This window comes from Drosophila ficusphila, unplaced genomic scaffold (assembly GCF_018152265.1).
Source record: "Drosophila ficusphila isolate 14025-0441.05 unplaced genomic scaffold, ASM1815226v1 contig_198, whole genome shotgun sequence".
NCBI lineage: Eukaryota > Metazoa > Arthropoda > Insecta > Diptera > Drosophilidae > Drosophila > Drosophila ficusphila.
The window spans coordinates 13,358,511-13,369,502 of NW_025064092.1; the positions used below are offsets into that span (position 1 = coordinate 13,358,511).

At 51.5% G+C, this 10,992-nt stretch overlaps 1 protein-coding gene across 3 annotated transcripts; it reads left to right on the forward strand.

The window, feature by feature from the left end:
• The first annotated feature begins 1,008 nt into the window (after window positions 1-1,008).
• On the forward strand, window positions 1,009-10,795 carry LOC108097339 (neprilysin-1). Of its 3 annotated transcripts, none has more exons than XM_017199572.2 (9): window positions 1,009-1,306; window positions 3,392-4,082; window positions 6,643-6,741; window positions 8,094-8,221; window positions 8,281-8,398; window positions 8,457-9,463; window positions 9,523-9,685; window positions 9,745-10,061; window positions 10,146-10,795. In XM_017199572.2, exons 2-9 carry the CDS (start codon window positions 3,584-3,586, stop codon window positions 10,416-10,418), a joined length of 2,604 nt encoding a protein of 867 aa, XP_017055061.1. In that variant the 5' UTR covers window positions 1,009-1,306; window positions 3,392-3,583; the 3' UTR covers window positions 10,419-10,795. The 3 variants fall into 3 exon arrangements, with proteins under 3 accessions (XP_017055061.1, XP_017055063.1, XP_017055062.1); XM_017199574.1 differs by having other exon boundaries at window positions 1,009-1,120; XM_017199573.2 differs by lacking the exon at window positions 1,009-1,306 and adding an exon at window positions 1,333-2,195.
• The last annotated feature ends 197 nt before the right edge of the window (window positions 10,796-10,992 follow it).

Sequence of the window (10,992 nt, forward strand, 5' to 3'; positions counted from 1 at the left end):
ACGCGATTTCCGAAGCCGCATCGAGTGGCCGAAAACAAGTCACAAAGCAATAACACAAGATGGGCGCTAAAGTGGGTATTGTGGGTTGGTTTTTTCACGGGGGACGCAGCGCTCCCTAATCTCCCTACTTATCGGACAGGGAGGTAATTAATTTTTTGGGAGCCATTGACAATGACACGATGATCACGCACTGATAATGCCAACGCCAATGACTGCTGGGCGGAGGGGGGTGGCGTCTTCCCTGCGGTTGGGAGGCGCGTGGTGGGTGGTGGGTGGTGGGTGGTGGACGGTGTGTGGTTCAATGATTGGGTTACAGCGTCATGTTGGCTGGCGCAGACGGCCAACCAAAAGCGCTACAAAAACAAAAAAAAAAAAAAAAACAGAGCCGCGATTAGACCACTTTGTGTGTGGAACGTGCCAAATGGACTTCCATCGGTTGTGGTCCCAGCAATGGAGTTGGGGCAACAGGGGAACGGACAGGTAAACAGCGTTGTCTGCCCCACAAATGGGTGGCCTGCGTCCATCATTAGTTGATGGGCTAGTTGATATCCTTTGAAAACACCATTTCAGACTATCAGTTCCAATCGAACTACCCGAGTGGGGGTTTAATATCTCGAGGGAAAGTGAACCCGAATACGTTTTGGGATTTCCACTTTAGACTCCAAAGGGTCGAAACCATCGGAGTAGGGACACAGTGTATTTTGGGTCTCCCGAGAAGGTCCGCGTCCGGTGCTCCCGGTACTTTGGTGTCCAGAAAACTCGGACCAAGCGCTCGACTCGCTCGTCGTGGGGTCTGTAACCAACTTAGCATTAATGTAATATACACTCTAGGTGTCACTGCCATTGGCAATACTTTGTACACTCTGTTGTTGTTGTTGTTGTTGCTGTTGTTGCTGTTGCTGTTGTTGCTGTTGTTGCTGCTGGCAACGACGTCGGCAGAGGCGCTGGCCGCGACAGCGACTGCTTAAAAGCTAAGGACACGCGTCGAGAACGCTCAGTTGGCATCGAGAAGTCGCTTTGCGAGGTTTGGCGGCAAAACAAACTCTAACCAAAAGCCCTCGAGGAGCGACACTAACGGCCAATCACTCGCACACTGGCGAGTCGCGAATGCCGTCGAGCGGTTAGTTCAAAACAAAAAAACCAAAAAAAAAAAACGAACAAATAAAAACAAATCAAGGGGTGAAAGTCGTAAAAGACACACACAACAACAAGAAGAGCACCGACCGAACAAAAAACAAAACAAGACCGCAAGCCCGCGACGCAGAAACAATAATAATAACACCCAAAGCCTGCTACACAACTAAAAGTAATGCACTAAGATATTAATTAATAATTACAGCAACCAGCAAAGAGCGCGAATATTGAAATTAATTTGCTCTGGCCTTAATCTAATCGAAAAGGTCTTGAGATCAATGGTTTTATGTACAAACAACCATTCCGAAGTGATTGCACCGATATATGTTTTAATATAAATTAGAATACCAAGTTGTTTTCTATGCTAATCTCTTTTTTTTCCTGTGCGATGGTAAATTGAAAAGTTATTGTCTAGTCTGCGAACCATCGGCGGTAATCCGATGCGAATTGAACGACGGCCGAATTAATTTATTTCAGTTTGTCTCGCTCCGTTCGAGTTGCCATCCTCCTCATCTCATCGCCAGTCTTCTCGGCTTCCCCCCTCATCTTATATATGTACATATAGTATGGGCATATAGCGACATCGGCGTTCGCATCGCATTTCACGTGGCCCAGCAAAGTACCCAATTTTCATAACCGTTTTGCCGGTGATCGCGAGTTGAAAACAGTGTGATTATGATTAATAAATATTCATAAGCGTCACGAGATTTGGATCTGGATTTCCGATGGGCTTTCGATCAGTCCATCAGATTGGCTTTGGCTTTGGCTTTGGCTTCTGCTTTGGCTTCGGCTTGGAGACAGTATATAGATGATATAGTCGGCAGCCTCAGTCGGCGTCGCTGCCCGCCGCAGCTGGGTTAACTAGTTTCGAGTTTTGCAAATTTGCCGCGCATTAATACGTGCTCTAAGTCACAGTGAATATCGGTTCGAAAGAATGATCGGATGTGCCTCTGCACAGAAAGGGATACGCTTTCGGAATAAGGCACCTCTGCCCGGCATGAGTTCTTTCAATACTTTCATTGGCACTCCTCACAGCTATAAGAATCAAAAACAATAACAGTGTATGTGTCGTTCTGGCAATCCATTAGATATTTACGTAAAACTCTCAACCTCGCTAAGCATTTGTTTAGTTTTTTACGTTCCATAAATCAAGAGCTCATTGGCTGGTTTAAGTTAATTCTACCCAAGCAACAATTAGTTGAGTGGTCGTTAAAATAATGTTTATTTCTAACACTTGAACGACGAACTTGCAGGATGGTGATAGTGCTCATCACTTTATAATTAGAATCGCACTCGCAAGTGTTACACCTCCAATCGTGGGTGATTGAACTACTAAAAACAGCACCTTTTGATTTTTTAAGAGGACTAAAACGTACTCCTTCACCAAACCTACTCCTTCAGCCCCAAAAGTGCAGTGGTTGGATAGAACTTACAAATATGTTTGAGCCCAGTTGGCTAATTCGAAATACGGCATGTGCCTTTAGCCGCTGTTCACTGAAATTTATAGCACAAGCAACTGTTTGGCTTTGCATCCCCTGCTGAGTTGCCGGCTGCGATTGTGCGAAAAACACGTTGGCCCTGATCGCACGTCACACAGCAGCAGCAACAGCAACAGCAACAGCAACAGCAACAGCAACAACAACTACCCACAAAAGGCAACAACCACTCGGCCATATCAACGAAAAGCAAGAGCAACGACAGCCAAGGAGATGATATCAGAAGATCGTTACCTGTCAAAATCTCCGAAGCGCGCACTTTGACAAGAGACAAGCGGCCGTAACTTCTGGGGTCCCTCCACTCCACCTTCCCCTCCCTCCACTCCCCCCACTCCCCCCACTCCTCTCCCTCCCCAATGCCCCAGCAAGTCCCCTTTTGCGCAACAGCACTTACAGTGGACACCCGCGACACGTGAACACGCGAGTGGCAACGGCCTGTCAATCGACCACACTCGCTCGTGGGAGATCTGGTTGAGTCCAGTGCTAGCCGGTCTGGTTATGAGTTATATGTTGCTATATATAGCTGAGATATCGGCGAGGCTCGCTTGCGGGAAACTGCAGCGATGATAACTCGTCGATAGGAGCGTAGTAAATAAGTAGAGGCTTTAACATTTGACCCTGTCCATGTCCGTGAAAGCCTTTTCTGCTTACATATATAACCATATAGAACTGTAAATCACTGCACACTATCTCTCGATATTTCCTAACCCTTCTCTTTCCATTTCCATTTCCATTTCCATTTCCATTTGGATTTTCGCCAGTGCCATCGCCGCTGATGTTGCGTGCGTTGCCGCCGTTGTCGCTCTAACTGCGAACGGTCCGCCGCTGTACCGCTGTACCGCTCCACCTGTCCGTCGTCCGCCGAGCGCCGAGCGCCGAGTGCCGACCGCCCACCGCCAGACAGAGCGGACGGGCCATAAATCAGGCGCCCGATAAAAGGAAGGGGAGGCAAGATGTCGCAGCCACATGAGGCAACAGCGGCCCCCGCAGCCGCTCCACTTTCGCTGCACCTGGAGAAGCCCTTGAACAATGGTTACCTACAGGCGAACGTGCCGCTGGAGGAGCTGAGCGCCACGGTGGTGTCGCCGCTTCTGGGGCAGCAACAGGTGCCACATCCGGTGCAGCAGCAGCAGCAGCAGCAGCAGCAAAGCCAGGTGCCACAGCTACAGCAGCAACAGCAGCAGCAGCACAAGCTGCCCACCGTCGTTTTCCTGGCGCCCGACGGCAGTGGGGGCGTGGGAATCCAGCGGAACGCAACGCCGGGAAACCCGGGGGCAGGAGGGGGTGGAGGGGGCAGCAGCAGCAGCGACTGGCTGCTCAAGGAGTCGCAGCAGAGGCGCCGCCTGCTCGTCCTGGCCATCGCCTTCACCGTTCTGGGAGCCGCCATCGGAGCCCTGGCCATCTACTTCGCCAGCGTCCACCAGCGATGCCAGTTGTACCACCTGGAGCCAGGTAAGCGGCATCCTAATCAGCTGTCCATCCGTTGTCAACAGGTCACTAGTCAACTACTGATATTCGATTGCCATTCTTATGGAGAACATTCCAGCTGTCATGGCGGAAATGAAAATCCAAGGATTAATCATGTTCGAAGCATGAGTTATTAGTGCAGACACATGCCAGTTTTCAAAAGTTGGACAACGAGCCATTTCATGCTGAAAGGCACTTAAGTCGTTAATTATTTTTGGCACCACTTCAGGAAAATACTACCCCACAACTATGATAGACTATTTTTATCTTGGAGATGGCGTTCCGATGGCGTTTACCTGCCTGCCAGTACGGACGAGCTCCTTACTGGGTCAAAAGCCAATTTGCAGGCATCCTGCGCTCCTCAGCTGGATCCTGCCACTTCCCCGAACCCCGAACCAGCGCCTCTCCTGGCCACCCAGTAGGCATGTTAACTGAATTTAGCGCCTGGTCGCTGGTGATTCAAAGAAACGACACGAAAACTCAATTTCCTTGTCCTGGGGAATACAGAGCACAGAATACAGAGCACAGAACACAGAGCAACAGGCTGAAGGATTCTGCGGTTGCGAGTCTGCCGGGTGTTGTAATCTCCGTCCTGCCGACTTCCCTGTAATGCGCCCGTTCGAAATTCAATTACAGAATATGTCAAACAACAACAACAACTCGAGCACAACAACAACGCAGGCAGTCGCTTCCCTGCCGCTCGCCTTTTTGTGGTGTGCTGATTGCCGCGCCACAGTGGTGCAAAATGCCAGTTCAGCCAAACATGAATCAATCAAAAACATATGCGAAAGTATTCCTGTTGTAATTCATGTTTGCTTTATAGTATGTATACTACCCTTCCTGGTGGTTGTAGGTTGCTTTAGGTATTCTCTACTCCAAGAAATTAGGCGACCACCTTTTGGCCAGAGCCCAAGTATTCCGTATTCCGAGACACTGTCTGCCTTGTGTTCTTATCTCGCGTTATCTGCGAGTGGTGGTTGCGTCGTTCGAGTGGCTGGGTGGTCGGGTGGTTGGGTGGTGCTCTAGACTCGACTTCCTTCTGCATTCGTTTGGGAGCACATGAAGAAATGCGATTCAAAGCGACTGAAATATTCAAGAGCTGCGAACCGGGTGGCTCCCTCGCAGGAGCAGGATGTCTGTCCCGGCATAATTTACATGTTCATGTGCTCCCTCGATTACAAAAACAAGTGAGGGAGACAACGAAGAGAAAAGAAGGCAAAACAAGGAACAAAAAGCAATCAATCGGCATTGCCAGGGATGTCTATGAATTTTTAACGGCCTTTACAATCGATCGCGTCCTCTTCCCTTCGGCTCCTTACACTAATTGAATATGTACACACATAGCACCTCCGTCCACGCCATTGCGCCCCATTATCCTGTTTATATTTACAGTGATAAAACGTGTTCTCAACATTTTGCTCCAGAATTCATTCACGAAACCTCAGAACGGATGCCAACGGCGAGGCAGCAGCGGCACCATCAAAGCCTATTTCTTTTTATAACGATTTAAAAATATCACTTTGGCGGCATCTCCATAAATACCCAGCGCCATCATCATCATCATCGCCGCTTTACAGGGGCAACTTGTGGTAGGCCTTTGGCCTTGACTATGATTTCCCTCCCGCTCTTCAGCTTTTCCACTTCCATCCCCTCTCGACCATCGATTTTCTCTCCTACTACTCCTGCCTTTAACCTTAAAGGCTACGAGATACGAGAGTTGCAGGCCATTAAACAGATAAATTAAAGATCGCTACGAGGCTTGGCTTCAAGTTGAACCAAATCCATTTGGTGAAATTCAGAAAGTAAGATATATTCTCAATACTTCAAATATCGCCCAGGAGGGAATGCAGGTATGCAATAAGTAAATTAATAAGCTTCTGGAGTAAATTACATTTACGATATTATGAGAAGGCACAAACAGTCGAATTTAATGATAAACCGATGGCAACAAAATCGATTGATTCTAATACCATCCTTTGCTGAATTTCGAATAACCCTATTAGGCCATAACATAATGAAATTCGCAGCTCCTGGACATTCAACCCGAGTGGCCAAGTGGCCAAGTGGCCAAGTGACCAACTGGCCAACTTGCCAACTTGCCGCATGCCACTGGCCACTTGCGGTCCACTTAAACCTATTAACGCCGTGGCAAATGTTATTGGCTGGGTGGCAGGGTGGGTGGCTGGGTGAATAGCTTTAATTAATAACTAAAGCTGCCATCTCCAACGCTTTTCCCCCGGCTCCTGCTTCGACTTCGGCTTCAGCTTCGGCATCACAGCACCACTTTTATTGACAGCCTCGACAAGGACGACATGCAACATGTGTCCTGTCCGGGCGGCAATCGATGGCCAGTGGGTGGGACTCGGCTCCGGCTCCTTGTTGCTTGAGGTTGGGGAGCAGCCCACTGGAGAACTGGAATTCAATTTTCTTGAGTAACCCGCTGATAGGGTCTTCGACTTTTCACATTTAAGAACACATTGCTCATACGCCGCGTGTGCGTGTGCGTGTGCGGGAGAATACTGAAAATCTGCATCTCTAATTGCAGGCAACGATGACAGACCGAAAGGCAGGTGGAACCAGTACTCGGGATCCGCCCCCGAGGGCCCGGAAAACATATGCATGACCCAGGAGTGCGTGAGAACAGGTAAGCTGAGATCCACTTGGAAATTGGGAAATGGGGAAATGGGGAAATTGGGGCCTCGACATGCCATTGCCGACTAAGCGGTTCATATGGCAGAAAGACAATATCAGTAATGACTGCAATTCACATATATAGTACGTACACCCCGATCAGAATTACCGGAATGGAGTAGCGCTATAATGAATATACCATAAGTTTTAATGTGCTCCAGGCGAACGAAAGGAAGTCAGCGCAGTGGACACAATCACCAATAAGTGCGCGGTTTATTTGGGCTGTAAATAATTCATCGGCTATTAGGGAATCCAAGTGGCCCAGTGGGGGAATGCTCCGCCCGGCGGTGGGGAACACGACATCTGCTCCGCCATTATGTCAAGCCAGGCGGGCGGCCAGCAACACCTCCAAGCCGAGTCACTGGCCGAGGAGGAAATTGGCCCAGTGATTGACTGGCTGGCATGCCGGCAGATACGGGACACTTGGACACACCTGTCCGGCTGCCGGAAATGTTCTCCTGAAATATACATGGCCACTGGCCACCACTGCCGGGCGGGCAGTGCAATCGATTCTGGTGTCCCACTTATTACATGTATGCTTTTCGGGGTCTACTGAGGTCCGAGTCAACAGCGAAGGGATGTGGGATACGAATTCCATGTTTCTTGCACTTCACTTATACGCTTTTACATCTGGAAAAGCAACTGGCATTTTCTGAGCTTTTTCTTGGAAAGCCAATGATAATAATGATAACCAACCAAACATTCTATCGGATGAAACTGAGAGCAAAAGTCCAATGGACACTGGCAATGAATGGCAACTTAAGGATAGAATTATTTGAATCATGTAATTTCCAAGTGCGCTTTCAAAGTTTGCTTTCTTACCTGGAGCATAAATTATTGGCTTTCCCGGCCACTGTGGACTGTGAAGCGCCTCGCAAAGTGCGCACTTGGTTTTCCGAGATAATGAATTTCAGCTGGATGACGCTGATTTATGGATTGCCAGCGCAGCGAGTCAACAATGCAGGCTTATCGCCGGAATGGCTGGCTCCTTCTTTGCCATTAGTTCCGCGTCCATTCACAACTTTGGTGTGGCCGAAAAAGTTGCATCGCCGCGGGAAAAGTTGGTTTTCTGAAGCGCCTATCGCTTATCGCCCGGCCATACGTATCATGAAAGTTTTGGGTTGATGATTTGTGGGACAAGTTTACAAGCGGTGCGATTGGGGGGAAGGGGCATAAATTGCTGGCCCAGCGGGTGAGGCACTAATTGCACGCCAACTGACGGGTTTCCCAGGCGTTTGATTTACTGGCTAATAAACCGGCAAACCGGCAATCAATCCAATCCAATGCAATCCGAATCTGACCTAGCGGCCTCCCTGCTCTCGGCCATGGACCTCAACTCCGATCCCTGCGAGGACTTTTTCCAGTACGCCTGCGGCACTTGGAACAAGATGCATCCCATTCCCGAGGACCGCAGCTCCATCAGCACGTTCGAGGTACGTACCCAAGAAGTTGGGAAGCCTCTCTAATGCCCATCCCCCCGATCCGCCCGCAGGTCCTGTCCGACCAGCAGCAGGTGATCCTGCGCGCCGTCCTCGAGGAGCCGATCGACGACCGCGACAACCAGGCCACCATCAAGGCCAAGACCTTCTTCAAGAGCTGCATGGACATACGTAAGTATCGATCCTTCGATCCATCTTCTCTGAGCTCTTAGGATCTCTTTTTTCGCAGCTCAAATCCGCAAGGTCGGCATCGGACGGCTCAAGCAGGTGCTGCGCTCCCTGGGCGGCTGGCCGGTCATCGAGCGGGACTGGCGTCCGCCGGCTAACCTCTCCGTGGAGCGGCTGATGGGCCAGCTGCGGCTCAACTACAGCGAGCCGGTGATGATCGAGCTGTACGTGGGCGCCGACGACAAGAACAGCTCGGTGAACATCCTGCAGATGGACCAGCTGCAGTACGCGCTGCCCTCGCGCGACTACTACCTGAAGGAGAGCAGCGAGAACGACCGCCGCGCCTACCACCGCTACATGACGCAGGTCTCCCTGCTCCTCGGGGCCGATCCCGCCACCGCGGCCGCCGAGCTCGAGGAGGTGGTGCGCTTCGAGACGCAGCTGGTGAACGTCTCGCTGCCGGAGGCGGACCGCCACGACACCAGTACCGTCTACTTCAAGACCTCGCTGCCGGAGCTGCAGCGTCTGGTGCCCGAGGTGCAGTGGCGGGAGTACCTGCAGGCGGCCCTCGGCGCTGAGATCCCGCTGCAGACGGACGAGCCGCTGGTCACCTATGGGCTGGAGTACCTCACCGAGATGGGCCGCATCCTGGCCGACACCGATCGGCGCGTGGTGCACAACTACATGCTGTGGCGGCTGGTCATGTCGCTGATGTCGCACATGATCGACGAGTACCAGCGGGAGCGCGTGGAGTTCCGCAAGATCCTCATGGGCATCCAGTCGGAGCGGACGCGCGGCTCGCAGTGCGTCGAGTGGACCAACAAGAAGCTGGGCGTGGCCGTGGGCGCCCTCTTCATCCGGGACAACTTCAACCAGGAGAGCAAGGAGGTGGCCCTCGAGATGATCCACACGATCCGGGCGGCCTTCAACGAGCTGCTGGCCGAGAACGACTGGATGGACGACGAGACGCGGGCGGTGGCCAAGGAGAAGGCGGACTCCATGAACGAGCGCATCGGCTATCCGGAGCTGCTGACCAACGCCACCGAGTTGGAGCAGGAGTACGTGAATGTGAGTGCAGGGCAAGCTCCCAAGGATCTCCGATTCTCAAGCCCCTCCTCTTTCCCCAGCTGACGATTGTCCCGGACAACTTCATCAACAATGTGCTGAGCATCCTGCACTGGGAGTCGGAGAAGATGCTGCGCCTCCTGCGACAGCCGGTGGACAAGGAGAAGTGGACCACCGAGCCGGCGGTGGTGAACGCCTTCTACAACCCCAACAAGAACGACATAGGTGGGTTGCCCTGATTCCTGCACTTGGTCACTAACTCACTGGGTAACTCTATCCGCCAGTATTTCCCGCTGGCATCCTGCAGCCGCTGTTCTACAGCCAGCACTTCCCCAAGTCGCTCAACTACGGCGGCATCGGCGTGGTCATCGGGCACGAGATCACCCACGGGTTCGACGACAAGGGGCGGCAGTTCGACAAGGAGGGCAACATGATGCAGTGGTGGAACAACGCCACCATCGAGGCCTTTCGCGAGCGGACGCAGTGCGTCATCGACCAGTACTCGGGCTACAAAATCAACGAGGTGGACATGTTCATGGACGGACGGATGACGCAGGGCGAGAACATCGCCGACAACGGCGGTCTGAAGCAGGCCTTCAGGGTGAGTGTGCATATGATGATATGTACATGATATATCCCATGATATTCCATCACCAAAACTTACTCCGCGATCTCCACCCCGCAGGCCTACAAGAAGTGGGAGGCGCTGCACGGCCGGGAGCAGCTGCTGCCCGGCCTGAACATGACCCACGACCAGCTGTTCTTTCTCAACTACGCCCAGATCTGGTGCGGATCCATGCGGCCGGAGGACGCCCTGACCAAGATCCGCTCGGCGGTCCACTCGCCGGGATTCGTCCGTGTCCTGGGGCCCCTCTCGAATTCGCGCGACTTCGCCCGCGCCTACAACTGTCCGCTGGGCAGCACCATGAATCCGGCGAAGAAGTGCAGCGTGTGGTAGTCGTCCGCCGGCTACCGGCCGAGGCGCCGATGTTTTTTTTATATATTTATATCGCATACTACATACCATAGTACCATAGTATATACATATGCCCATATACACAATGCGCTACGAGTGGCCACCAACCACACCGATGAGATTGGGGATCGATCACCTGTTCTGTTCCAATTTTATTTTCGAGTTTCCTGTTCTTTTTTTTCCGTTTGTTATAGCGCAGTATTGCACATGTACTTATTACCTGGCTATATAAATTTATAGTGTGTTTTTAGCTGTACACTAGTGCGTTGTCAGAGTAGCCCACGAACACCCCGATCCGCACTGTCCGACATCTCTCCTTACCGGCATTATATTCGTGAATAAAGAACAAGTACGGAACACTTGAGGCACTCTTTTTGGAGAACGGGTGGGTGATGAGTCTCGATTGATGAGTGTGGGTGATATGTGTGTGAACTGTGTGTACATCCATGACCACTCGAAAAACCACTGAGATCTCCCGGTTTACCAGTACTCGTACTTCTCTCGAACCAATCCCAATTGAAAGTCGAACTGGGAAGCAGGAAAGCGGGCTTGGTCG

Excerpts from the sequence above, each read along its gene's own strand:
- LOC108097339 (XM_017199572.2), top strand. The coding sequence starts at position 3,584 with ATGTCGCAGCCACATGAGGCAACAGCGGCCCCCGCAGCCGCTCCACTT. Across the intron at positions 8,222-8,280 it reads GCTCCATCAGCACGTTCGAG|GTCCTGTCCGACCAGCAGCA; the intron begins GTACGTACCCAA and ends ATCCGCCCGCAG. Across the intron at positions 10,062-10,145 it reads GTCTGAAGCAGGCCTTCAGG|GCCTACAAGAAGTGGGAGGC; the intron begins GTGAGTGTGCAT and ends TCCACCCCGCAG.